The sequence below is a fragment of the Panulirus ornatus genome, chromosome 29 (genome assembly GCF_036320965.1).
Source record: "Panulirus ornatus isolate Po-2019 chromosome 29, ASM3632096v1, whole genome shotgun sequence".
Classification (NCBI taxonomy): Eukaryota; Metazoa; Arthropoda; class Malacostraca; order Decapoda; family Palinuridae; genus Panulirus; species Panulirus ornatus.
Window position 1 is genome coordinate 14288249 of NC_092252.1, and position 25175 is coordinate 14313423.

The 25175-nt window shown below is 49.0% G+C and overlaps 1 protein-coding gene across 4 annotated transcripts in view; it reads right to left on the reverse strand.

Moving 5' to 3' along the window:
• The window catches only part of LOC139758131 (rhotekin-like), a 126643-nt gene that overhangs the window by 81427 nt on the left and 20041 nt on the right, over positions 1-25175 (reverse strand). The window contains exon 1 of one of the 4 annotated variants that reach the window (XM_071679269.1): positions 20765-21329. The exons of 1 other annotated variant lie outside the window; for it this stretch is intronic. In XM_071679269.1, coding sequence (XP_071535370.1) covers positions 20765-21247 — 483 coding nt within the window. In that variant the 5' untranslated portion in view covers positions 21248-21329. Of the gene's footprint in view, positions 1-8865; positions 8989-9075; positions 9114-20764; positions 21330-25175 lie in introns of those variants that run through there. 2 more of the 4 variants (XM_071679271.1, XM_071679272.1) reach the window with 2 other exon arrangements.

Below are 25175 nucleotides of genomic sequence, written 5' to 3' on the forward strand. Positions count from 1 at the left end.
CCCGTTATTCCGACCATCACCATCCATAAAAGGTTCTTAGTTCTCTCTTACTGCCCGAGTGGAGGGCATGTTGGTGTTGCTCTTTATTCTCACATTAAGTAAATGACACAATTCTCAACGAATGATCCTAGCTACCCTGTACACTGCAACCTCACACTCCTCATTACACCATCCTGATGATCCAGGATGGCCTGGGTCGCCTCAGACGCTCCGCCGACCCTACTGTCTCCTCAAGTCAACCACAACGACCCTGGTTGTAAACCTCGGGTGTCTCATTACCCATCAAAGATCTCGTGGCCCTGCAAGATCCACAGCTCATGAGTAAACCTCGGGTGTCTCATTACCCATCAAAGATCTCGTGGCCCTGCAAGATCCACAGCTCATGAGTAACTAAATCAACCCTGCCGCTGGCCTGTAATGGATGAGGGTCGAGTGTCGCACTCGCGGGTTAATGAGTCCGGCGACGTTACACGAGAAATTAATTAGCCGCGTCACTTCCAGTGGAGTGGAACATCTCGTGCGGGTACGTAAGTCTATACAAGTCGTACGTCTTGTGTCGGCTGAGCCGCAGATACTACGGTAATCCTACACACAGCGAGATGCATCATTATCGCCAGAGGAATCCTGTGCCACAGAGCTCGATTCGTCTACGACCTAAGGACAGGGCCGTTGCAGAAAGGTGGTGGGTTGTAGATGTGATATACCTTCCACCTGTACGATGGAGACGTTATGGGTGGAGGAGAGTTAAATGTGGGATGTATGAGGGAGGGCGCGTGGATGGCGTGTGTGGTACAGGCTGGCTCGGACAGCCAACCCCACGATGAACAAGACCAAAGAAGGAAACAGTGTGCCATTCAGTTACCCAAAGGACGAACACCGAGGATAGCTAAATGTGAGGTCGTGAGAGCGCGTTGAGCGTTGTTTTATGAGTGAGTCTGTCTGAGGGCGTGCTCGGGGGGTGGCGAGTGGCCATGGTGTGTGTGTGTGTGTAATAAAATGTATAAATAACGGTTTTCTGGATTTACTCAGTTATTCGGATGAAAATACAAGGTTGGGGTATTAAAGGTATTACAGGACTGGAAGATCATGATCGCTAGTAGTTAGCTGATCATAAAAGAGCTAAGTTAAGATCAGGGTGAGCTGGATATTTCCACACTTGGAATAAGCGTGTGTGTGTGTGCGTGTGTGTGTGTGTGTGTGTGTGTGTGTGTGTGTGTGTGTGTGTGTGTGTGTGTGTGTGTGTGCGCGTGTGTGTGTGTGTGTGTGTGTGTGTGGTACATCTAGATAGACAGGGCGGCAGATATACAGGGATGCTTATGGAGTATTTACTTACAGCACGGTGTATACATTATGCACTTGACTGAACATTACGTGAAGACTAGATACAGTAATACAGTAAATGACATACCATGTAGCGTGACTAACAGGAAACTGAGCTGTTCACTTGCATAGCTATGAACTTGCTCAAGGGATATTTACGACGTACACAAGGGTAGGTGCAGAACTGCTCTTATAGCCATCTTTAAGAGCTGTGATCGGAACAAATCTATTGTGATGAAGGACGGCGGTCCTAGGTGGAGTGGGGTGTCTCTCTGTGACGGAGGTATGTCATCAGTTTATTGCCAAACAACCGTGTGAGCTGTGGCGTTAATCTGAGACGGTGGACAAGTTCAGCGAGATGTGTGTGTGTGTGTGTGTGTGTGTGTGTGTGTGTGTGTGTGTGTGTGTGTGTGTGTGTGTGTGTGTGTGTGTGTGTAGCGTGAGACTATAAAAGTGTCCAAGGTAGTGTGGAAAGCAGCGAGCGTGTGCAATGTGTTCATAAGGGCGTGTGGGAGGGCGTCTGATTATCAAGACTGGTGACATGAAGGTTGCCTTGTGGAGTGCGTTTACGGCCGCGTGGAGTGAGGCGCGTGGGCGTGGGGTGGTAGAAGATGGGCGTCGCAGCGCGAGGTGATAGTGTACAAGACGCGGCAGACAACACAGGCCGGCACCAGTGCCAGTGTGAGGGTCGTCTGTGCCTCCCCGACGCGACGCGACGCGACGCCTCGCTACTACAAGACGCAACAAAAACTCATCACGGCCCTCCGCTCGGAGCAGACTCACACCCACGGCAGAGACGACCAGGCCCACACAAGGCTCACCCACTACACTAGGAGGATACGATCCTCTCGAGGTCCTCACCCACAGTCCTCGTCCTAATGATGTGAGCTGCCAGGTAAATGAAAGGCAGAGTTCACTCTCGCCCCTTTGAACGTCGGCTTACAGCACGCGGGACTGAAACACGACCTCTGACCTTTTTAGACAAACTCATTCTCAAAGAAGTGTTGTAAGCCGCTCTCGCTCGTGCTCGTGACCGTCAGCAGGGCACAGGGACTTATGCTGGGGATCGTTATCAGAGCATGGAACCCTATTGGAGATCCCTGGCAGAGCAGGGACACTTGTGATCCCTGGCAGAGCAGGGGCACTTGTGATCCCTGGCAGAGCAGGGGCACTTGTGATCCCTGGCAGAGCAGGGGCACTTGTGATCCCTGGCAGAGCAGGGGCACTTGTGATCCCTGGCAGAGCAGGGGCACTTGTGATCCCTGGCAGAGCAGGGGCACTTGTGATCCCTGGCAGAGCAGGGGCACTTGTGATCCCTGGCAGAGCAGGGGCACTTGTGATCCCTGGCAGAGCAGGGGCACTTGTGATCCCTGGCAGAGCAGGGGCACTTGTGATCCCTGGCAGAGCAGGGGCACTTGAGATCCCTGGCAGAGCACGAGAACATGCCGGTGACTGCCGGCAGAACCTGAGGACCTGGTGGTGACAACTCCCTGGGAGAAGAGCCACATCTTCCCACACGGCCTGGGGCCCGACAGCTGATTCTTCCCCAGCAGTCAGCCAGCCCAGCATCATCAAGATCTCATTTTCTTCCAAAGCTAATATTTGACGCACGACCTTAACACACGAGTTAAGGCATGTGCACCAAACTAATGGCGGCAAAGAGGTCCTCTCACTTCAGACAACAAGGAAGCCACGAGACGTTTCCCGAGGCTACTTGTGCGCGAACCTGGGGAAAATATGATGTCCTCAATTGTCACTTCCTCAACGTCGCCGGCTCAACCCAAGGCCACCGCAACCGCATAACACGTTAACCGAGACAGAACAGCAGTTACCAGGGTCAGGTACAGATGTGTGTGAGGGCTGGGGAGTCAACCATACTAACTCATCATGAGTGACACGTCTGGCGTGCGAAGGCTGGGACGTCTACCATACTAACTCATCATGAGGGTCACGCCTGGAGGTGTGAGAAGGCTGGGACGTCTACCATACTAACTCATCATGAGGGACACACCTGGAGGTGGTGTGAGAGGAGGGTTCGATGTCAAGCTTACTGACTCATTACTGGCGGGGCCAGTCTGGAGGTGTACGAGGGATAGCCCACCTACCATACTGAATCACCACCTTCGCAAGAACCCACCGTCCGAGCCAACACCCGCCGGGATACAACAGCACCTCGACTTCTGTCCACCAACCACGGTCCACACGTCCCACCCGCCACTGTACACCACCGCTAACATCCACAACCAACCTAAAACAAAGGAGTCATAAGAGTAGCTCAGCGCTGAGCCTCAGGGAACCGACCTGAACCGAGGCCTTCATAATAGACACCTCCAGTTTCACTCATGAATATTCTCCGGGTTAAGTAATTAGCTTATTCCCAGAGGGACTGCCCACCGGTCGCCTGAGGCAGTTCCTATACAGCTATGTCATCTTACTGTTCGTATCGCTGGCTACATGGCTAGCTAGGTACTTGGTTCCCACCGCCGCCCTTACAACCTCAATCTTCTGTCACAGTTTAATATCTCCACATGTGTCACCCACACGTGTCACCCCCAACCACGTCACCCATCATGTGTCACCCCCACCATGTGTCAAGTTTCACTCGTCTGTTCCAGTACATCTGTCGGGTGTCACTCGTGTCTTCCAGCATACGTGTCGGGAGTCACTGGTGCGCGTCATCCCGTGTATGACGTGCCACTAGCTAGCGTCAGCCAGTACCTGTCGTGCCACGTTAAGTCACCCAGCACAAACATTCCCCGTACTACCCACAGTAGGTGTCGACGCCTAGTGCACCCCCTCACTCCAGGTACAAGTGAGGAGCCAGAGACTGGCACATCTGGACACACCAGTGCGGCAGACGAGATGTGTGATGTTTGCGCGGCCACAGACACGTCTGTTTGCGTAGTGGCACCAGTTTAAACGCAGTGGTAGAGGTAGAAATGGTATGTAGTGGTGAAACCGGGGGTGTTTAGAGGATGGTGATGTTCGTATTGAGAGAGAGAGAGAGAGAGAGAGAGAGAGAGAGAGAGAGAGAGAGAGAGAGAGAGAGAGAGAGAGAGAGAGAGAGAGAGAGAGAGAGAGCGCAGGATGGGTGGGTTATGGCCTAGGGCTGAGGACACCACCACACGAGACTCATCAAGTATTCATAACTGCCTCTCGCCAAACCATGAATGGGAGAACGAGCACACCCCGCTTACTCATCCCCCCAACCCTCAGGCGAACGGGCAGACCACAGTAATCTCTGAGGCACAGTTGTACCGTGCCATTATGGTACATCCACCTGCACCTTACCTACACTTGTGTACACACATTACACCCATTTCCTCATTCCAGTGTGACTATACGAGGTATCACCAAGTAACACTGGAACAGTAAGGGAAGTTTCACCATGCAATACTTATTTGGTGAGGAGAAATTGTCACCATGCAACACTAGCATGGTGAAGGATGGGTCATGTAGCAGCCCTCATGATGAGGGATGTGTCACTAAGCGGCACACGCACATACTCACAATTCATCGTGGCGCGGTTGGCGGCGTAAAGTGGATGTGAGGAAATGTCCAGTGGGAGTAAATACTTCTGTGCCACCCATGCCCGCCAACCACACCGTCCACAGGCCTCACGTGAAACCACGTCCAGCACTCGCTATCTGCCTCCTCCACAACCATGATCCACTTTTCTATCGCACTCGCACTCCTCATCCACGATCCATGCCACACATAGTATTCATCCATCGTCTATCCTGCCCACAAGCCTCACTCCACGAGCTGTCACCGCCCACAGGCAGTCTCCAGGCAGCTGTTCAACCCCCTGGATCACCGGAAGATTCCCCCTCACCCCCAGTGCTCAACTCAAGGTAGCGCAAGCCCATCCTCTCTCCAAACCCTCTTCCCTTTATCATGTACAAACCCAGCTACCTACCTATGTTTCCTGGCCGGTTGGAGACGTCACAGTGACCAAAATGTTAAGTAAACATGCATATGCAGGTCAAGGTTGTGTTATACGAACATTACGTTCACCTCCTCAGACCCGCGACAAAACTTGCCCAGTTCGTCGAACCCTCCCACAGTGATACCCTCAACAATTCCTTAACCACGACGGTACAAACCCTTCAGAGCGAGATGGCACAACCTTTACAATCCTGTCACTTATTAAGGATCGTGGTGAAGAGTCGTGTCACCGTCAGGCTCAACGGATTAACACAGTTGCGATGGGAAATATCACCCGAGGCAGGTTCAGTGGGTGGCCAGACGGACGTGAGCGAGCGGTGCGGTGGAGCAGGTGCTCAGGACAGCAGTCAGTCGGTCAGCAACCTTCCCACACAGGACATGACAAGTTCTAATCCCCCGCATCGTTTTCTACTCCCTGGCAGCCACTTACACGTTACATGCTGGCAGGTCTTCCCCTCAACCACTTGACACAACGTCGTACATCATCAATTTCACTCCAAGTTGCACAGGATGGACCAGGTACACAAAGCATACGAAACCAAACACACCATCAACGCGTATCCAGCGCGTCTGAATAAAACATGGACGTCATACATTCGAGCAAGCTTAGAGGACATTTGGGAAAAAAGAACTTCAAGCGCTTTCACGAGATTTAAAAGTACTGCTTATCATGGGTGAGGGCTGAAGATAGCGACACCACACCAGACTCCGGACATCCTTTGTCTGCATACATCAAGCGTCTAATCCTGTCATTCCGCGCCACAAGGGCAAGCGTGCAAGTATCACTGTAGAAGAACTAAATAATTTGAAGGAGAGCTAGTAGGTATAGCTCCACTACAGGACAACTACTACGTGCAACTCCATTATACCAGAACAAGTTTGTCTAACTGTACCAAAGGATAACTTGAAGGCAGAACTCCACAATAGGATAACTAATAGGTTCAAGTCAACTAAATGAAAACTAGTAGGTATTTAGTCTACGATAAGAAAAGTACTTGTCATACCTCCATTATACCAGAGGTAGCAGGATAACCATAATCCGAGAATTAGTAAGAACTTCACAACAGGAGAACTAGTAGTCACAATTATACCACAGCAACACTAATATGCATAACCCCACTATAGCTGAACTAGAAAGCTTAACGCCCTTGTATTTGCACGCAAGTTTTTTTTTACCACGACACAACTTTTGTAACTTAGAATTAACCACACGAACATACACACTGATTACTGAAACCGCAGTTCACACAACTGAGAAACAAAACTGTCGTGGTGTGTGCTGTTGGTGTTGGCGCCTTCTTCGGATTCCTTATGGTACTGTTCACCTTTGTGAACATGTGCCTGAAGGAGGAGCAGTCAAGACTGATACCCCTTCTGCGGGATCGCCATATCCAGACAAAGTGCATTTATGTGCCCTTCTTCGGCCATATCGATAAGCTGGCCCCCTTAGGCTGCTAGCGGAGGCCACGCACGTTCTCCACACATTCCCAAATGTGATGACAATATGGCTGCCCTTGCCCGTGCAGCGAGTGCCATACCTCACTCGCGTTAGGACCGTCATGGCCCGGTACATTTCTCATAGCGAGAATCTATAATATTGATCGTCTCTCTGGTGTGCTCGCTGTGGCCGGTGATGGTCTCTTGCTTCAGACGAGTCCCAAGATACGCATCAGTCCCAGAGGCAAACTCTCAAACAGAATGTTGTGACGAAGGGCCTGGACAGTGCACAGTCAGATGTCATGACGCATCTAAGCGCGAGGAAAACGTTCTGGCTCTGCACAGTGCACATTCCCACGACGCATCGGGTCCACAGCAGAGCGGACCTGCCACTATCCCCTTGCTATTAAAGCCCCTCACATGGGATGATCGTGTTAAAACTGCCCCAGCCACACAACGATGTACTAGACCCTGTGATGTATCCCTCGCCTGGGATTAAGACGTGGATCAAGCCTATAACGTGTACGGTGGGTGGCCGTGAACCCCCTCGTACCTCGCCACGCTCAAAATCCGAGCGAGATTAACGCTGCAGGAGGCAGTCAGCAGCTGGTGTACCGCAGCTCATTTGATCTTTTGTTCCTCATTTTCATTTCAAAAGAGGATTTCATTATTAATTCATTCATGTACTTAATCTGTAAACTGTAATGTAATTGAAAAGTGTCAGGCTTAGTTTTTGCGTTTTTCTTCAATTTCTATGTGATAATATTGCTACTTCTATTACCAAGACTACCACTCGTAATATCAAAAATGGTAATAATGATTATAATAAGCATCTTACCACGGCACTCAAAAGCGGAAAGTTCGTACAAATGCAGCGACAGTGTCGACACATCCGTAGGGTCTAGCGTGACAAGGGAGGTAGATGAACCTTACACAAAGGAAGACCATTATCATCTATCTATATCAACAAAACGGGAAACTAACAAGTATGTGCCACTCGCCTCTTGTCACACCTGACTGTGAGGATGACAGCAGCCCTGAGTGCCACACCACCTCCCACCCTTGGGTCTTACTAGACACACTCACTGACCCTCCCTCCCAACGCATGAAAACTCTGCTTCCTTGCCTTGCTGGTCTTTCTGCGGGCGAGGGGCCGTATCCCAGTCTTGCTCGACGCAGCTGAGTCTCATTAAACAAAGTATCGGAAGCAGCCTTTGCCGCCCGGAGCTGTGGCGGCCGGAACTGCGTTATTTGCGGCCGAACACCACCAGGAACTTGAGACAAGTTCGCGCATCCCTCACCAACCCCCGCCAGCTCCTGCCAATTAGACAAGCTCGTTGTCTCCCTCCCTAACCTGAAGTGGACGAACCAACGGGACACAAGACCCATCAGTGACCCGGTGTGCCCTCAACTAAGACCTGTTACGTGACCCACCAGTGATATGTGACCCCTTTGCTTACCAGAGATCTTAAACCTCACTCTCAAGTGCGACACTACACTAACAGGCCTACCACTTACCTCAAGTGTAATCTCTCACTATGCGACCAATATGAAGCGACTTCTAGATGCCAACCCGATCCCTCCCTAGCCTTACCAAGGCTTAACGCTGAAGGTCACCAGTGAAGTCAGCTGTGACCTCACTTGACAGGCAAATCACTCATCTACGACATCTGGGCCTACCAATCATCAGAGCCGGAAATACATGTGTACAACACTTCTGTTATCAAATCTGATGTTATCTTACGAGATATACCAGTCAAACTGTGTCCTCAGTCTATAAATCACACCAACTGACCCTTACGGGTAAAGTCAAAGGACATGTCTTCATACCCAAGCGTCGCACCCTTGTGCTCAATGAGTGAAATTCCGCCTAATTAACGCTTTCAGTGACTTATAACATTAACAATCAATACAATGTTTGTAAGTTAGCAGAACATAGTTCAGTCTAAGATAGCAATCCCCGCAGGCTGAGGACACTAGCAAATGTTAGTTTCTAATGAATTCTCGAGAGGTATAAGTCCACAGGAACACTGTAGATCACAGCGGGTATACTTACAGAGCGGCCACTGACATGAGCTCCCTCCAACCCAACCATCCCCCTACACATGAGCTTCCCCCGGTCCAACCATCCCCCTACACAAGGATATATCAACAACATACGTCAGCTGAGGGCAGCGTCTCGTGCCGGACGATGTGCTATAACAGTTCCGCCCAACATAGGCAAATTCATCCAGCTCCGGTGAGGTGCACGGATCCTCAACATGGGGCTCCCGTGTGGCTGACGAGAGCAAGTGTTGTTGATTATAAACACTGGGGTGAGCAATGGGAGGTGTAACCCGGTGGGCAGGCAGGGTGCATGTTAGCCAGTACCTGCACGGAGACGAGCACTTGCTTCCTCTCTCGCCACAACCAACAACACTACCACCCTCTCCTCCCTATACCGTACGGCCCTCCTCGCTTGCCCACCCACACCGGTTACCAACGCGCACTTTTATTTCTACGTTATTATTGTCCGCCAGCAGTGTCTCCACCCGACCCTGGGTGTGAAGGCGATGTGCATTGGCAGGAAGGCGGCCGTGCTGAGTGACCCATGGCTGCCGTACTGCACCTTGGATGATCGTATCGGGAATAAGGCAAACAGGGACCTCAAACACATTCAACGTCTATAAAGATCCTAGCCTTGGTCAACGACGACGCGTCTTTTTATGTCGGCGTCAGGAGGAACGTGCAAACCAATGGGCAAGACGCAAGGGGTGGGAGGTCTGATTTGCTTTATGCCGGTAACCCCACCTGCAAATCTGGGGGAGCAGCAACACCCGAGTTGATGACAATGAGAAGAAATAATACAGGGAAATCTACGACGGCTCCAACCACACACAGCCTCCAACATTTCCCAACGCTGCACACACAGATTAACAGCAACGCCTCGACCGGTGCTCTGGTAGTACGACGGCCACAGCAGCAACACAAGATTGCCTGCGCAATGCTCATGTGCCTCCCGACGCTTGAATGAGGAAGGACACGTGCCATCAAGGATCATGATGTGCTCGGTCCTGGCGTCTCCCGTCCCTGGGCAACGTGACGCGGCGCCTCGCCTCACACCTGGAACATCCTCCACCACCAACTCCTCGAGCCAGGGTAACTGCTGCTGACGTCATGCCACATGACCAGCCATGAACTTCAATGAATACACTAAAGATAACAGGATGCTGGAAGTTGGCTTCTGACAGGTTCAATACGTTAACAACAGAGAGGAAAACCGACTCTCACTGGGGCGTGCACATTATATCAGCTACGGGTGGTAAGGGGGAGTGTGAGAAAATCACAGTCACTCGTACCCAACCTCGCCAATCCTCAAACCTTTACAAAACTGGTTCGGTGAAATGGGTGCAGGTCACGCCCTGGTCAACCCACAATATGGTGTGCACTTACACAGTGCCACGCACCGGCCTCGCTCTCGCTGGGGTAGATAACCTGTACGTAGTGTGGTACAGGTACAGAGCCTCTAGCAGCGTAAGGTGCCTGCTTGTACTATGTTAAGTCTAGTGAAATCAGTTCATTTCGGTACTAATGTACCTCACGCCAGCTGAGCTCTTTGTTAAGTCAGATGAACTCAGTAGTGCTCTGTGCTAAGCTTAGGCAGCTTACAAGTGGCAGAGTGAGTCCGGGAGGCATCACAAAGCGGGAGATAATCCCAGAAGGTGAGAGCCTGCGTTATACTACAGCCACACACTAGAGAACTGGCTTCCTCGTTCTCAAGGGGTCTTGGCGTGGCCACCATAAACCACGGCAGGCCATGAGTATGACTGGACTCACTGTGAAGCATTCAATGACCCACAGACTCACGTGGATCCTGGGGACGGCAAGTTCACTCAGGCACTTAGGGCAGCAGGCATCAAGAGACACCGGAACAGGCTGGATCGTACACTGACTATCGTGCAGTATTCACACAGCAGAACAGGTTTTCGTTACTTGAGACTACAAAGCTGTCTGTCTTTCCTCAAGACTACAGAACTATCTTATGTTAATCAAAACTACAGAATTATCTATTGTTACAAAATGCTACGTGGCTTTCGACACTCAAGGCTACAGAATTATCTTCCGTTAATCAAAACTACAGAATTATCTTTTGTTACACAAGGCTACATATCTATCTTTCGACACTCAAGGCTACAGAACTATCTCCCGTTAATCAAAACTACAGAATTATCTTTTGTTACAAAATGCTACGTGGCTTTCTTTCGACACTCAAGGCTACGGATCATTCTGTCCTTCCTCACTATCCTTCGTTCCACAAGGCTGCACAACTATCGAGACATTCCTGAAATATCTTCAGGTCGGCAGATCTTGGTGGGCATCAACAAAGGATATGTAAACAACTCGACTGCCACTTACTTCCCCGTGCGGCACGGACCCCCGACGCGTCGCCATACGCACGGTATAAACCATGTGGTAATCCCAACACTGCCCACACAAAGGCTATGGTTTGGGGTTCAGAGGATACGTCACTAGGCGGACGGGGTCTTTCCATCCAACAAGGAGACGAACCACTTCAGCACGAGACAGTAGCGCCCTGACGTGCAAATAGCCTGTGCTTTGACCTGACCCTGAAGGATCAAACTCAAGGGGTCGACCTGACGAGCTCAAGGGGCAGATAGGTTCCGAAATACACTGGCGAACACATGAAAACAGAAGATTTTCTTTAACAGGAAATTACGTCCACATAGGAGGAGTTTCCACTAAATGTGACACAAGTGTTGACAAGCGTTGTCACAAACCTTTTTTTTTTTCAGTTTTCCTTCCTGTATTTTGAATGGAAATACAGTATACTCTAACATACCTGTCATGACCTAATCAAACATGCACATGAACATGAGGATGAGTACAGAAACAGTACACGTAGCAACAACATAAGCAGTTGTGTTCCCTCTTTAAGACACACACACACACACACACACACACACACACACACACACACACACACACACACACATGTTCAAAATACAATAAAAAAAAATACGAGTATGTAAATTGTTTAGTCCTTCTGGGCTTCCGTGGTGTTGTGATACGTTCCGCTGACCATGCTTCTCTCAAGGGCCCATCCGGATCCGGATCCTGGGCGCGGCAGGCTGCACAAAGCCAACCCAGCTGCTCATCCTCCCCTCAGGGCACGTCGATGTGTACCTGGCTTATGCCTGACTGTGTGTGTGTATATATAAACCTGTACCAATCAGAGTAAAGACGTGTAAAGAACTCTCAAATATTGAGCACTACAAACGTGTACGGAACCAGCAGCCAGGGATGCTACGCTCCCAAACACGACCTAAGGCTTAATGTCAACACCTGTCATACTACTGTCATGCACTCTGCTACCGACCCAGCGATCATGCACTGCTGCCACTTACCTCGCTTGGAATGCCTGTGGTTTATAACTCACCGTCACGTGCAGAAGCATACGTATGTACCTACCTACCAACCACGACCACAAGTTGCAACCACGTGCAAGGCTCACCTTACGTACCATGTGTTTGTATCAGAAACCATACGTGCGGGGACTTTCCTCTACAGCAACTAAGACGATGGCTCACCTTATATATTATATGACTATCAAACCCCACTCGGAGGGACTTGCTCTGCTACCACGTGCAAGAGCTTCTTACCTTGCCACCACATGCGGGGATTTACCTTGCTGCCATGTGCAGGGACTTACCTGATACACCAGGTGTTTGTATGAAACCAAGCGCTGGGAGGAACACCTTACCTGGGGAAGGAGACAGCATTGGTTAACACTATCAACAACAACGAGGACAATACAGGAATGTTTACAACTTCCCCAACATACCACAGGTACTTAGCAACTGACTGACTTGCACAATCGAATCCATCACAAGATATTGCAACGTCAGTGGGTGAAAGGACCTGCCAAGTACTCTCAATAATGAAAATATTAATCATAATAATTATAATAATGATAATAATAACAATAACAATCGATACACTGAATAAACTTTAGCCAAAGGCTGAAAATCGAAACAAAATAAACTATATATAAACAAGGAGCCTTAAAGAGGAAGAGGCAGTCTATATACACACACACAGTGTGTGTGTGTGGGGGGGGGGGGGATTCTCAGTGGTGTTTGGGATGCAGCCAGTGTATATGGTTAAGTAAGGCGGAGCTGTGTGTGTGTGTACAAGGCTAGGTGGACAGGAACTGACCATACACCATAATGATACATACATACATTAGCAGCGGTAAGCAGCACTAGGCCAGCAGGTGCTCAAGTCTGCCACACACACACACACACACACACACACACACACACCCTGGCCTTCGAGAACGAGGCTCGGCATCAAGTAAAGCACAATCACCACCACTCCACACTCACTCACGGCGATGAATTCCAGGTTCTTGTGCAGAAACTCACAAAACACGTCGGACGTCAGGAGTGTATCCTGTTCCAGGGAAGTGCCTCAGCGCCACCTGTCGCCAACCGAGCTCAAATTGGAACTTCCCACGAACTAAAAACACCGCATTGCTCATGACGTTCTGAAACTAATGCTGGGGCGCAGAGTTGCGTACAATTCTTTATTACGCTGTGCGTTCATCACGAAGGTTTCTAACGACATAAATATTCAGAAACACCAAAGAAAACGTCGGATTATATGATGGCATGGAGTCAACCAGGCCATAGAGGAGCTTGTCATGGTTCCACACAGCAGGTTCCGGGAGGTTCGTCATGGCCACTCGGCCAGCAGTGCCCCAGGGGTCTTCACCACCACCACCACCATCCCAGAACTACCTCCGGCCACCCCCTCCTCCTTACCACGAAATAACCCGACTATTCCAACCTCTAGCACAACATACCCATAGCTCGTACCATCGTGCTCAGAGGGGGTTAGCTAGCGTTGATGACTCCGAGGTACAGAAGGTATCAAGAAAAACTTACATAAGGTCAGGAAAGATGCCATGGTAGACACACACACACACGAACACAGGGCCAAGATTCAAGTCACCTGCACCTACAGTAGAGGAAGCCTCCTGCCCGCTAACCGGTCTGCCTCAACATGGTCACAGCGAGTCTTCCTAGAGTGCAGGAAGTGTCTCGTCTTACCTCACGCTCCCTCGTACGTTTCTTATCACAAGATCAACTTGTGCCTCTTACCGCTGCATAAACAAGCAGCCCTTCATATTACAGTCAACACATGGCTCCTCCTATCACACGGCAGGCAAGTGCCTCTTCATACTAAACAAGCAACGAGTGAACGATCTTAATTCACACAAGATACCATACTCAGGAGAAAGTTGACCTCATCCACATTATGGCCAGCTGCCGGCATTACAAAAATACTGATGAAAATGGGTCTCCACATTACACAACCAAGAGGCGGATCTACACAAAAGAAAAGGGCGCTAGCATGATGCTGCCTGCCTACGTTCTCCATCAGTACTGATCGTGTGTGGGTTCCCAGGAGACTTGGTGGCTGGCTGGTAAAGCCACAGTTTGTTCAAGACTTCCCCCAAGGGCGACTCTGATGGCCTACACTGTTTGTCTAGTGCTGTGAGGTGATGTGTGTACCCACCATCCCTATAAGGTAGACACTGCCATGTGTGGCATTCATCTGTATTATTAGTTCAATCTGTAACTAATATATCTTCAGTATAATGAGGACCAACGGATAAACACAAGTTCATCCTCACATTACAGAGTAGAGTAAAAAGCGAACGGTCTTAGAAACTCTTCCAGGCTAACCTCAAAACTTGACCCGCTTGCCCAACGCTACAATATTGGTTCACTTTCCCATTTCTGTAGGTATTGCTATGGTTTTTGCTCCCGAGAGCAGGCTGCTTGCGTGCCCTCATCACAAGGTAGACCACGCAATACTCGGCAAGCTTTGCGTCACACGATTATTGTGTGGCCGTTGGCAACTCACGGGTGGGCCGTTTTGATAACCGTTTCTTTCCCTAAACCTCGAAGCTTTGGAACTCCTTACCCTCTTGTCTTTCCCAATAACTATGACCTGCCACAGTTCAAAAGACAGATATCTAACTTCCTCAAAATTTTCAAAAACTTTCCCTCGTCTCTTCCCTTTCCATAATCCTTTTTATATTTCAATTAAGACCTGGACTTGATGTGGACTTTTGTCAATGAAAGGAGCCTAAAAAGAAAATCACCCCCACCGTACAAAAACGAGTATAATTACACCAACAGACAAATAATCATAAAAACTATAATTACAATAACGTACAAAAAACACAAGTCCCCTACACGAGAAGTAACGTCATGACATAGCCAGTCCTTGTCGATGACATCATCAACGCGACAGCAGCAGGAAGCCCTCCACACAATCGGACGCCGTTAACTCCTTCACTGCTACCAGACCTGCAACCCACCATGACGTATCCATCTACATACCTCATCCTCCATCTACCCGCCCATGCTCTATCTTTCCGCTCACTCTCCGTCTACTATCTTCTACCTTCTCTATACTCACGCTCCATCTTCCTGATTCTGTTCCCTGCTGTATCGTCCTCTCCCATTCACATGCCCCACTCCCTCTACCTGCCCCTGCTCTCCCTTCATGCTTCATCTGATTACCCATGCTCCCTCAGCCTACCCCTCTTCCATCTTCCTGCTACTGCTCCAACTAAATGTTACTTTATCCATCTGCAACCATTTTCCCGTCCCTGCTCAATCCATCTATCTACGTTCTGCTCCATCTGTCTCCCTGTTCCGAAAACCTATGCTCCGCTCCATCAGTATGGCTTCCAGCCCCATCTACCTGCCACTGTTCCATATATCTTTTTTTTTTTTTTTTTTATAACCATGTACCTACTCTGCCCTTCCCTCGTATCCTACACTGTTTGCGTCTGTTCATCCACCTCTTCCACTTACCTGCCTCCCTACTACACCCTGCCCCATCTATCTGCCGGCATGGTCAACCTCCCTCTCTCCCGTGGCCCTCAACCTCCTCACAACCCATCCTCAGCCTAATGTACTCCAGTGATCAGTCCGTCTGCTCCCTTGTTCCACAGAACTAACCCTTGCACCACTTTCTCCATCTCACCAGCTCCACGTGTCTTATTCCCCAGTCCCATCATCCCGCATACCTAACCTCAGTACTCCCCTCACTTCATCATCTGCTTCACCACATCTTCCACCTCACCACAGGTCAACGCCTGAGGTGATGGAGCCACCTGCCCACACTTCTATAATACGTCTATATCAAAGACAAAACCCAGAGGGGAGTCGCCACCACGGAGAACATCAACAGGAAACGTTAACATACTACTCTGGGTATCAAAGCCACTCGCTTGAGTTCCTAGAAGTTGTTTGGTTTCCTGTGTATTTGAAGTACCTTTTTTATGTTAGCTGAGAATGCACGGACAACTGGGGCCCTAATCAAATTGAGGCTATCCCATGAACGCTATATATATATATATATATATATATATATATATATATATATATATATATATATATATATATATATATACCCTATCATGAGCCAGGTACCCAATGTCAGCTACCAACCCCTAGGGTTGGATGAACAGCTGCGTTGACTGTGGACCAGGATTCGAACCTATGCACCCAACCCTGGACGGCCAGTGAATGCGTCGCGGTCAGGAATGCTGACCGCTCCACCACGGAAGTCCTTGCTGGCATGGTCTATAAGGATAAACCACAATGTTCTGTGAGGATAACCACAATGTTCTACTGACAATCATTTGATAACCAGATCCGTTATACTGACGCTCCGGGGAACAGAAAGTAACGCAAAGTAACGTAACAAGATCAGCTGTGATCCTTGCATTCCCGACACGATCATCCATCGTTTACACCAGAAGAAACTAAACGTCACATTTATCTATCGTAACTTCATAACGTAGTGATCTATCCATACTTACAACGTGTTCGACAGTCAGTTACCACTGTATATAGCACACACGGCGACACAACAGGCAAAATAACACCTTCGGTAACACAGGAAACCATCATCGCCTAGGCTACCTGGTTCTGTCCTTACCAAGCCTGACGAGAGGAAGGCCACAGTGGCGACCGCCGTCTTCACATAAGGCCATCCCCAGGTGGCCAACTATGGCACGGTATGAACCACGGGTAGGGCGGCGGCCTCCACCTGTCGGCCAGTGTTTCCTGAAAGACGGAACACCATCCATCACTACCCACGCCTAGCCTCAGGCAGGCACCACGCGCCACCAGCGGACGTGGGTTGTGAAGAGTGAATAGCATTAACATTCACGAGACAAGTGATCCACATCTTACCATACATTAGCCGAGCCATTGCTGCATCTCGAGATGTACTTCAAACTAAAGGATAACATCCGATCACCTAGCTGTACTTATGAGGGTCCGGCAGTTCATACACAATGTTACGCAACAGACAGCACTGACCACTGTGGCCATCATATGAAAACTGAAACACTTTCTCCAGAATAAATAACGGACGAATGTAAGGCTTACTGTAGTTAGGAAAAACACTTGGTTACTTCTAGAAGGATTCCTGGTTCGCTGTATGACTGTCCAGGTATGATTAGCCTAGGGGTATTATCACACTAATGTGCCATCATCCTCAGTAGCTGGACACTACCTGCTGTGTAGTGGCCTGTGACAACATAATCATCTGACATACTTGCTCACAATGGAGAACCCACGTCGAGCCCACCACCTTATTACCCTTCTCGTTTTCTTCTCCATCCGACCTCTTCCCTCTCCACCACACTCCCTCGAACAGAACCCCTCCTAAATTCTCTAACTCCCAGAACTAACCCCTCTACTCAATATATTCACAGAGTTACATCCAGCCACCTGGACCTGGCGAAGTGTGACAACAACGAATCGTGAAATACAACTTACTAAATGATTTACGAAGAAAGAATTCCTCCAACTTTTCACGAGTCATGCATGATTCACGCGCCTCATGAATATTTAGCGTTTCCAAGTAAGCGTGACCAGTGAGTGCCCCTCCATTACGCATGAGACAGGTGAAGCGAGCCAGGACTTGGTATGAGTCTCCTCAATTACTGGGCACTTGACAGGAATATTAAGACGAACTGTTGTCAATCAATTCAACAACTTTATACAGAAATCTCGACATGCCCATCAAGTAAGATGACATTCGTCACCTGCTTGGTTAGCAGTGGACGTTTTGTTTTGGAGAAGGAGCCAGTTAGATGGGGTAGGAGTCAGAACATGGAGCACGGACAGGTAGGTGGAATATGGGTCATGTAGATGAGTCTGGGAAAAGAGGATGGAGCACGGACAGATGAAGTAGACACAGGAAGATGAAACAGGGTCAAGTACATGGAATAATGGCAGCAGTCAGACTGAGTGCTGCTGATGCCGAGAGACGAACGACCTGGGCTTCTGTACTGGCGTCTACAGCGGCTGCCACACTGACGAGCACACGACAGGCCCTACGAACGGAGGAAACTCCTGCAGCAGAATCCACATCTGGCCTTGAGAGACGCCAGGCTGACAGCACTCGCACACAAACACAACCAACGAAACATCCTTCACGTTGCCTCGGCAACGGTGTCTAACAGTGACTACACAGTGTCCCGTGGATGTCCCAGGCACGCAGGAGGAGGGGACCACAGTGGATGTCCGGCAGGAAGACCCGCCGACATACCAGCCATGCTCAGCACCCACCATCAACCACGGCATGAAGATTTAAACAAAGACTCTCTCTCTCTCTCTCTCTCTCTCTCTCTCTCTCTCTCTCTCTCTCTCTCTCTCTCTCTCAAAAGAAAGCCAATCTTCTTTATATGTGAAACAATAAAATCTTCCTTTCTTAAGAGAGGGAAGTTATTCAAAGCACAACAACTTTTAAAGTATATATATATATATATATATATATATATATATATATATATATATATATATATATATATATATATCCTCCCCTCTCATTTTTTTTTTTTAATTTTCCAAAAGAAGGAATAGAGAAGGGGGCCAGGTGAGGATATTCCCTTAAAGGCCCAGTTCTCTGTTCTTAACGCTACCTCGCTAATGCGGGAAATAGCGAATAGTTTGAAAGAAAGAAAAGAAATATATATATATATATATATATATATATATATATATATATATATATATATATATATATATATATATAATTCAAAAGGCATTATCAGGTTCTACCTAAACGTAATTAAGGTGCGAATGAAAAGTCACCTTCGACGGGTTTCTATATTATTACCAATGGAGGAAAAGGATTGCAATCTCATCAGTGAAGTGCAACACTTCCCTGCTACCAACTGTAGGAGGAGTCCTTGTGTAGAGAGTTCATTTAATACAACCAAAAATATCTAACAGTACAATCGTCGATACGGAGAGGACAATGCTTCCCCACAAGTTCCTCCCCGTGCACCGTACAAACTGGTATGCCAATCGAAGAACTACTCTGTAAATACACTTCCACGATACGAGTTACTCCTGCTATACGGTTCGTTTTCTTTAAGGGGCCAACGTCAGGGTGCCTGCAAAGACGGCTGGTAATGCCAGGTGAACTGTGTTGCTCTAGGTCCTCGGGGGGGGAGTAGCCTGGCATACGCATTATATACGCGTGGGTATACATATTTTTTTCTCTGCTCACCATAGTTCCGGCGACTTTTGTCTAAATTATCTTAATTATAATCATTCCTGTGATATCTCTAAGCACCTATCCCTTATGCTATGAAGAACATGGCTTCTGTAAAGACTGACCTCACACCAGAAAGAGATGAGAACATACAAGGAAATGAAGACCATGAAGACCAAGTTTTTCTAGCGGCAATTCTATCCAATTACGTGTGTTGACCTCTCAAGACAGTATGGCTTTGGGCTGAAGACGAAAGAACATTTTCTTAAACGTTTGGGATTAATTTCCCGATAAAGCTGTTACAAGTCTCCTCAGTATGTTTTACTAAAGCTGTGTGGGACAGAAATCACTGCAGTGATCATGAACAGACAATCTCGTAACTAAAGAGAGGATTCTTCCCAGCGACAACATATAATGTAGGTAGAATCATTTGGGATAAATCGTAGCCATTCAGTATACGTATGTTACTCCTACGCCACATTTTCTTTCTTAAAGACAATGTCACCAGTTTTCTCTAACATGCCATCGAGGGGTAACTTTGACACACAGAACGTCACCGTGCTGGCTTTCGTTAATACACCGTTGAAGGATAACGTATATACTCAATTTGCCCTCGATATACCCTGATATTCTTTTAAATTTAATACTAGCACTTCAACTGACCACAAGTACTCTGCCTAGTCTCTATGATCATTACTATCCTCTCACTTCGATCTTGAATCCAGTACATCCAACCCTCGAAACGTCACCCACACACTTCCTCAACCTAGGGCCACAATGTGAAACTAATAACAGCAGAATAAAGCTCAGCCTCCACTCATTTCTGACGACATTACGAGACTTGTACACAAACACGGAATATCTTTTCAGGTAATCTCGTGAACGAATGGTGCTCTGATAACCTCTAACAAATAAATATTCCACCTATATACGTATAAGAGGCCTGATGTACTAGTTCTCACCAGCTATTTTCTCGTAATTTTTTGTAAGACGTACGGAACGTCAATATATCTTTTCACTGCCCAGTCATATCTTGCCAAATGTTTGTGACCCTGTCAGCACATCACCCGCAGAGAACCATCGTGTCCTTCAACAAACGCTCGAGCGTGTCACGACAATAACCAGCATAATATTTGCTTTACAGTTCCCCTCCTTGACCTAGGATGCTGTCTCTTCTTCATCATGTACATAACACAAGATGACATGCAACTCTCACGACTCGTTATTCTTGACTCAATCTTCGTGTGGTGAGTGCTGCGCCCTTACCCTAGCCCTGTAGAATGACAGAATCTCGTCATAAATAATATACATACGTTCAAGAGACGGGGCCCTACAACTGTTGAACTCAAAGACCATATTGTTGAAATCATATACAGGTAAGTACGTGCAGGCGCTGACATGCACGCACTACGAAGGTATACACACTAAACACGAGCCGACGAGAGCCAAACCCACCCACCTTCCTGGACGTGGTAAACTCCTGCAACGAGATGGACCGAGTGGTGACGTGCCTGGCGTGTGTGGTGGGGGCAGGCAGCGTGCACGAAGCGGTGGTCGTGCAAACTGCGGAGGAAGCTGTTGTTGTAGTGCTGGAGGTGGTGGTGCATACAGCGGAGGAAGCTGTCGTTGTAGTGCTGGAGGTGGTGGTAGTGGTGGTGGAGGTGGCAGTGGTGGGTGACGTGCAGGTGGACGGTATTGTGGAGGGGAGACGGGCACTGCTGGAAACAGTGGTGGTAGTCTTGGTGGGGGTTGAGGTTGTGGTCTTGGTGGAGGCCGAGGTGGTGGTCTTGGTGGGGGCCGAGGTGATGGTCTTGGTGGTGGAGGTTGTGGTAGGTAGTGGGCCTGAGGCGGGCGAAGTGACGGTGGTGGTGAAGATGTTGGTGATCTTCTCCGGGTTAAACTCCACGTGAGACCACCGTCGCAGTCGGAAGTAGTCCAGCATCCTGGATGTGGCCCCCGCTGGTGGTGGTGACACACACCCTCCCACCGGCCACGCCTCCCTCACTACACAACACCTCACACCTCCCCGCCAGGTGGACAGGTTACTCGTCTGTGGGGGTTCCTGATGACTGTCACACACCAGCCACCGTCATGCTTCAGGATCCCTGGCGGATGGGTGGGTAATCACTATCGTTCACACCGTAATGGAATGTATCCGTAAAGACATTCGCTGGGGGTGACCATTCGCTATGTGAAGCCCTAAGCCTGGGCGAAGTTCCCACGTGGCGAGACAATCTAAGAAAATACAGATAAGTGGTATTCTTTCCTTAATTATGGCTGGCATTCACATGAAGGGATCGGCTCATCTTCAAGCGGGTCCTCCCACGAGGTCAGATGGTTATATACAACTGCTCTTACAATGAGACACACGAGAATATTACTTCGATATGTTCACGTCAGCACACGAGCAAAGCTATGTATGGCTTATAGCTTTCTTGGTTGTATACAAAAAGACGGTGTATCCAGCCGCCCCATTTACAAAATGGAGTGCGGGCCAGACCGGATATTATATTTCACCTATCACTAGAAATACGATGAAAATATCGTCAAAATATTATCCTGCGTGACCATATGGTGAGCCTGGGAGACACCAAAGGTAACGAACTCACTCGCGTGCGGTACCTGACAAGTGTTCCTCAGCACATGATCCCTCAGTAAGATCGAGCGGCACGCGACGTGTTCATGCTGCTCATGGCGGCAGGGGCACCAACACCCACCCCACCATGCACCACGCACACTGCACCACCTTCCATGTACATATCACTCGCTCATGGACGGACAGGTTAACCTTAGTAAGTCATCAGCTAGAACAAATGAGCCGTATTAAAGTACAGTTAGTAGGGAGGGTACTGCAACCAGTCCCAGAGCCCAGGACAATGGCGAGGGAGGGCAGGACGCGCCATGGCGCCTCACAACACGGGTCCACCACCCTCAGTTCTTATGACTATATAAATATAGGCAGGTGACACGAGCCACAGTCCAGCGTTTCCCTGGCCGGATCGTTGCCACAGGAGGGTTCACCTGGCCACGGTGAGTGCAGACAATTGGCAGCGGTGAGGGGTGAGTCAACATGAGAGCGTGCGGGCGCGGGCAGGGCGGGCGGTGGCCGAAGACTGAGCTGCCACTCATGAATGACGACCATCGCCGTCAGCTGCCACGTAATGTAAACGGGTCAGACCGGAAGCTCCAGTGTTACCCGATCACTCGTGCCACCACCGTTCCTTCTGCTACCACCAGCCCTCTTCCTGTTAACAACCCACACCCGCTCCGTCCTCATGAAACCCGCCTTTTGAGTCCTGATGACACCCACCCACTGGGTCCTGTTGACATCCAACAGCTGGACCCTCCTGAGGCCCACCGATTGGGTTCTACGGACAGCCATTCCCTAGGCTAACCATCAGGCTCAATACTCTTCATCAAAACGCACGTAGAAAAAAAAATCAAAGTTGAGGGCGAGAGCCCATACACGATACTCATCTACACACTTCATTATCTCCCGGGCGTCAACCTCCTCACAGGAGAAACCGACACCACAGTCGTCGGCTTTATACCAACATCACATATAGTATGTCACTGTCTTGCTTACATAACACTGGCAGGGTTAAGGGACACAGAGCGCGGGAGCGGCGGCAATAGCTGAACACGAACAACTCATCTGAAATAACGTCCTCATATGACTTATTCTTGCCCTGCCATCGGGAGTCATACAGGGGATACCTGTAACGAACATGGCCACAAGGTGACATACACAGGTGTGTGACCTGGCTCACCTGGACCCAAAGGAAAGTGACCTCCAGGCGTCATCAGAGTTGGCTATTGTCCCAGGTACGGATGAGCGAGGTCCCTCCCTCCCTCTCTCTCCCACATCCACCTACATTTGTACCAGACTCGTCCATCCCCCTTACAATATACCCTCTCATGTCCTCACACCAACAAACACAACCTATTCATGTCCACTACAGACTCCAAGTGACAGTATTACTTAATAACAAGCGAAGCATATACTTGCACTAAAGAAATAATCTCATACAGTCTTTTTCGGGTGAATAGCGTACTTCTAGGCCTCAGTGCTCGCATCAGGAACATTCAACAGACTGGTCACTGGCAGGCGAGGGGGCAGCGAGGGTCGAGGACGTATAACCCCCACACCAGGACAACAACCCACACCGGAAACATGTGCACCAAGACAATACATAATCATCACAACAACCTGTCAATGACATTTTACTACTGCCTATAATTACAATCTAACCACCCGAGGGATATGTAGTTAGTTAATCATCCAAGAGTCGCAAAAGAAGTTCATCACGTCTCCATCGGAGACCAGAGCCAACATTGATGGTGACGGTGGTGAGTGTGTGGTGGCGGGGCACCAGCTTTTGGCAGGTGTCGGGTGTCGCCAGGTCGTTGGTACATTCCCTCACACCCGTGTGTCACCTCTCTCCACTCCCGGCCATCTGAACCAACTGGGTCTGTAATCAAGGATCTCCACCCATCCCTACCCCCTGTACCATCCGCATACAACATATGATGATAATAACAGCGTCTCTTGAAAGGGCGGTTTTAGAAGAACCAAAAATGAGTCTTGCATGTCCTTTACTGCATCTTTCATACTCCCTGTGGTGATGTGGACAACAGGTAAGATCAAGCAAGGGAGGCATGGGTGAGGCAGGGTTGTATGAAGACTGTCTGGGTATTCTCGGGTTCAGGTGCGTCTCGAGTCTACGAAGACTGTATAAACGAACGTCGGAGGATCTGATGACGAGAATGACGTGTTCCTTCCAGCTTGGTTTTGTCGTCCAGAGGGACACAGTGTAACCTGATAGACTGAAGAATGTGGAGAGAACAGGGGCCTAGTGAGACGACACTAGACAGGGTTGGCAGCATAGCTGACGTGCAAAACTAAGGTTCTGATATGGTCGACGGTGAAGAAGCTGGCGACGGTTCAGTTCTGGAGGCTGTGGAGGGTATTCTGCAAGGCGATCCTCTTCGTGCTGCCTTTTTTACATGATAATACTTTCATCTTCTCAACTTCCTATGTCCACTCCCCATCCAATATCACTCCCATTACCTGTATAACCTGTCTGTGCTCTTCCCACTACCCGTGGCATACCACCCTACGACCTGTGCTGCCAATACTATCCACTAACACATCTCTCCAACCAGGTGTTCCATACCGCCACCGGGTTACATACATACGCCACTCTCGGTACCTCTGACACACACCCAGCAGTTACATACCAACCATCACACCACACTACCACCGCTACTCTCTGTACCCTAGCATACTCCACACGCCACACCCAGGGAGTACTGTCTTCATTACGCTCTACTTCCTCACCAACTTCAGGAGAAATAAATTTCTTCCTCTGCACAACAGTACTCTCTCTCTCTCTCTCTCTCTCTCTCCTAAACCCTAGACGAACCAAGTTCCAGCTGGCTTTCAAGAAGGTCCTTAATGTGGGTGGCCTCAGTCGACTCGCTGGCTCGGAAACCGCTCTACTCCACTGATGGAAGTACCTATTCAGTCTGGCAACTGTACCATCATCATTCTACAACAGTACAAAACACACCAACACACTAACCACCTACTAAAATCTGCAGCTGACTAACTTCACAAAAAAAACCACTTTGGCATTCGTAGTAATTCCCTGTATTATAGTTTACCTACAATGCAACCCTAGTTCAGGGGAGAGAGGGGTGTGTGCTGTGTATGAGCCCCTATGTCCTCTCTCCTGTCACCAGTTCCTATGAATAAGCTCATAGCCTCTAGCAAATGCCCAGACAGTAAGCCAGGTGACAACCACTTGGCCACACCACCTACCTAACAGTACAGGCTGCTAAGAGGCACCAACCCTTACCCCACAAGT